Source organism: Sipha flava, unplaced genomic scaffold (genome assembly GCF_003268045.1).
Source record: "Sipha flava isolate LNK unplaced genomic scaffold, YSA_version1 47499_pilon_pilon, whole genome shotgun sequence".
Lineage (NCBI taxonomy): Eukaryota > Metazoa > Arthropoda > Insecta > Hemiptera > Aphididae > Sipha > Sipha flava.
In genome coordinates this window covers 2,182-5,096 of record NW_020273265.1, presented here as the reverse complement: position 1 = coordinate 5,096, position 2,915 = coordinate 2,182, and the positions used below count along the sequence as shown (strand labels likewise).

At 29.7% G+C, this 2,915-nt stretch overlaps 1 protein-coding gene across 1 annotated transcript; it reads right to left on the bottom strand.

Annotated features, from left to right (window-relative positions):
- Positions 1-2,510, bottom strand: LOC112689837 (the record flags this gene model as incomplete). Its single annotated transcript, XM_025563703.1, is given in 4 exon segments — positions 1-589; positions 1,758-1,956; positions 2,040-2,354; positions 2,430-2,510. Coding segments are annotated over 3 exon segments (825 nt in total). The 5' UTR covers positions 2,327-2,354; positions 2,430-2,510.
- Positions 2,511-2,915: the final 405 nt, after the last annotated feature.

Sequence of the window (2,915 nt, the reverse complement as noted above, 5' to 3'; positions counted from 1 at the left end):
CAACATTAAAATAAATAGGTACTTTATAGTTTCCCTCAGACTTTTGTGTAACAACTTTAATATGAATTAAAATATAATATTATAATAATAGGTAATAAAGAACTTTCAAATTTATAAAATAATTAAAAACGTCATTGATCATCAGTGGAATTTGTTGATGTATTCAAATTATAAAGAAAACTTTGAACACTTGTTGATGGTGATTCACTAGACTCTGTAGATAAGTTATCGTTTGGATATGACCTTGTACTTATTGGCAGGAATAATATTCGCTTGCAGATACTGCAGTATAATTGTTATTGGCCAATTGAGATTTGGAAACATCAACAATGTCATAACACTCATGTAGTTGCCCCAGAAGCCCTTTGGCACAGACTTTTTGAAACAACAGTTCAGCATATATTTGCTGTTCAGGCTTCATTTTTTTCAGTTTAGCTGCAAAATTAATTCCCATTGCTTCGTATTCATCAGGCTTGTTATCGTTTTCAAGAGCTTCAGAACACTTTTTCATAAAACTAGAAACGCTATCATCCATCTTCTGTTTTTTAGTTTTTTTACACTGAATAGGTGATGACGGTATTTGAAAAACCTGAAATACAAATTTTAATATTAGTAAAATAATAATAATTTTTTTTAGCAACTGTAAATAATAGTTAACACAGTAAGTAAGAAAAATGTATTAATTTTATATTTTTATAGGTGCCTCAAACATCTAAAGATTGGAAAGAAGTAGCTAATGGGTTTAAGGATCGATGGCAAATGATCAACTGTGGAGGTTGTATTGATGGCAAACATATTCGCATTTGTCAACCTGCACGTTCTGGTGCACTATATTATAATTATAAAAACTTTTATAGTATTGTTCTAATGGCTATTGTAAATCATAATTATGAATTCATATATGTCGATGTTGGAAAACAAGGTAGGATATCTGATGGTGGCGTTATACAAGCAACAACATTTTACAGAAGACTACAGAATGAAACTCTTAATTTGCCAAAACCTACAGATTGTGAAGAAGATCTTAATTTTGTATTCATTGGAGATGAAGCATTTTCTCTAGAAGAACATGATTTAAAACCATTTCCACAAAAATCCTTAAACTATGAAAGAAGGATTTACAATTACCGACTATCGAGGGCTAGAAATGTAGTGGAAAATGCTTTTGGTCTAATAGCAAGTAGATTTCGCATTTTGCAGACATCTATTAATGTCAATCCGAACGACACAAAGTATATTGTTTTAGCAATTTGCACACTTCATAATTTTCTTATAAAACACAATTCTTCTTATGTAAAACCTACATCTGAAAACAGTGAGACACAAGACATAGAAGATATTGATGTAAGTGGACGATTGTTTCCATTACAAAACTGTAAGAAATAGTTCAGCAGCAGCCAAAATAAACCGAAACAAGTATTTAGAGTATTTTAATGGAGTTGGAAAAGTAGTTTGGCAGGATGACATGATTAAAAAAGGAAAATCATAATTATTTTAAATAACTAAGGATATTTTTAATATTTTTACTAATTAATTAATAGGTATTGTACCTAATTATTATTATTTTTATTACTTATTACTTATTATTATTATTAATTATTATTTAGATTAAGAATATAGGTACTATATAACACTGTCATTGAGAGTATCATGTTATCTACTTAAACTATTATAAACACTTGCATATTGTTAAATTTAATAGTCACTGTCTAACAATTAAACCTAGTTTTCATTTTTAATTTGTTGAAAAAACTTACATCATTTTGACCATCATTTGTATTGGATACATCAATGTCAACATCTTTTTCACAACATTGTGAATTATTTTCAGTCAAATCTAAATTGTTACAGTCATTTTCTTCATCTATTTCATGACTATAATCGCTAGTACCTCCTAGGTTATCAATTGATGGAAGTGGGTCCATATCATTTGCAAAATATAAGAGATCATAATACCTTCAAGAATAAATTAATACACAAATATAGTACACATACATATTACATAAAATTGGGAACCTATGTAAAAAATTAACACTTACCACAATGTTGGAGTATACAGGTCATCTGTACCTTTTCCACTTCTCCTAGATGCTTCTACTTTTGCTCTTTCCTTTCTAACCATTCTTCTGATGTTTTGAATTTTAGATTTAACTTCTTTTACATTAGCACTAGCCAATCCTTTAGATTTGAGAAATTCCATAAGTTCATTATAAGCAACAGACTTTAAATTTTTGTTCTTATACTCAATAGAACTTATTTTCCATAAACATGGTTTGGAATGGTACAACTCGATGAAATCTGTTGTTATAGATTTACTCCACTCCATGATTTGTGCAAAATGTATTTAAATATTACTAAAAAAAAAATTAGCGAGGTATTTAAAAATGATTAAAATATATCAAAAATCAAAATACAAATCATTAACGAACCATTGATGAGAGAAACAGATGATATTGTATGATAATAAAATTATTACTATCAATAAAACAAAAATTTCTTATCAAGGTCCGTGGTCCGCCGGACCTGGTCTTAGTCTGTGGCAAAGCGAGAGACTTGAACCGTTGGACTAAATCCGTCGGATTTTAAATCTGCCGGATTGAATCCTTAGAACACCACACACGATAGGACTTTTTAGAGGATTTAATCCGTCAGAGACCAAATCCGTTATAAAATCCGCTCGTGTATGGGCACCTATTATCAGAAGTAGGTCAAACGATCTACGACAATATTAAATATAAATTTTATATCAGCGGGCTACACTATCAAAACAACAACAGCTGCGTGATAAACAGTTTGTTTTTTTTTGATTTCGATTGTTGTTTTCAATTATTCGATCTTTTTTTTTTTCAAAAGTCTTGCTAGTGACGTGTTAGCTACCTTCAACCTCTACGCATACTACAATCGATTGTTTATTA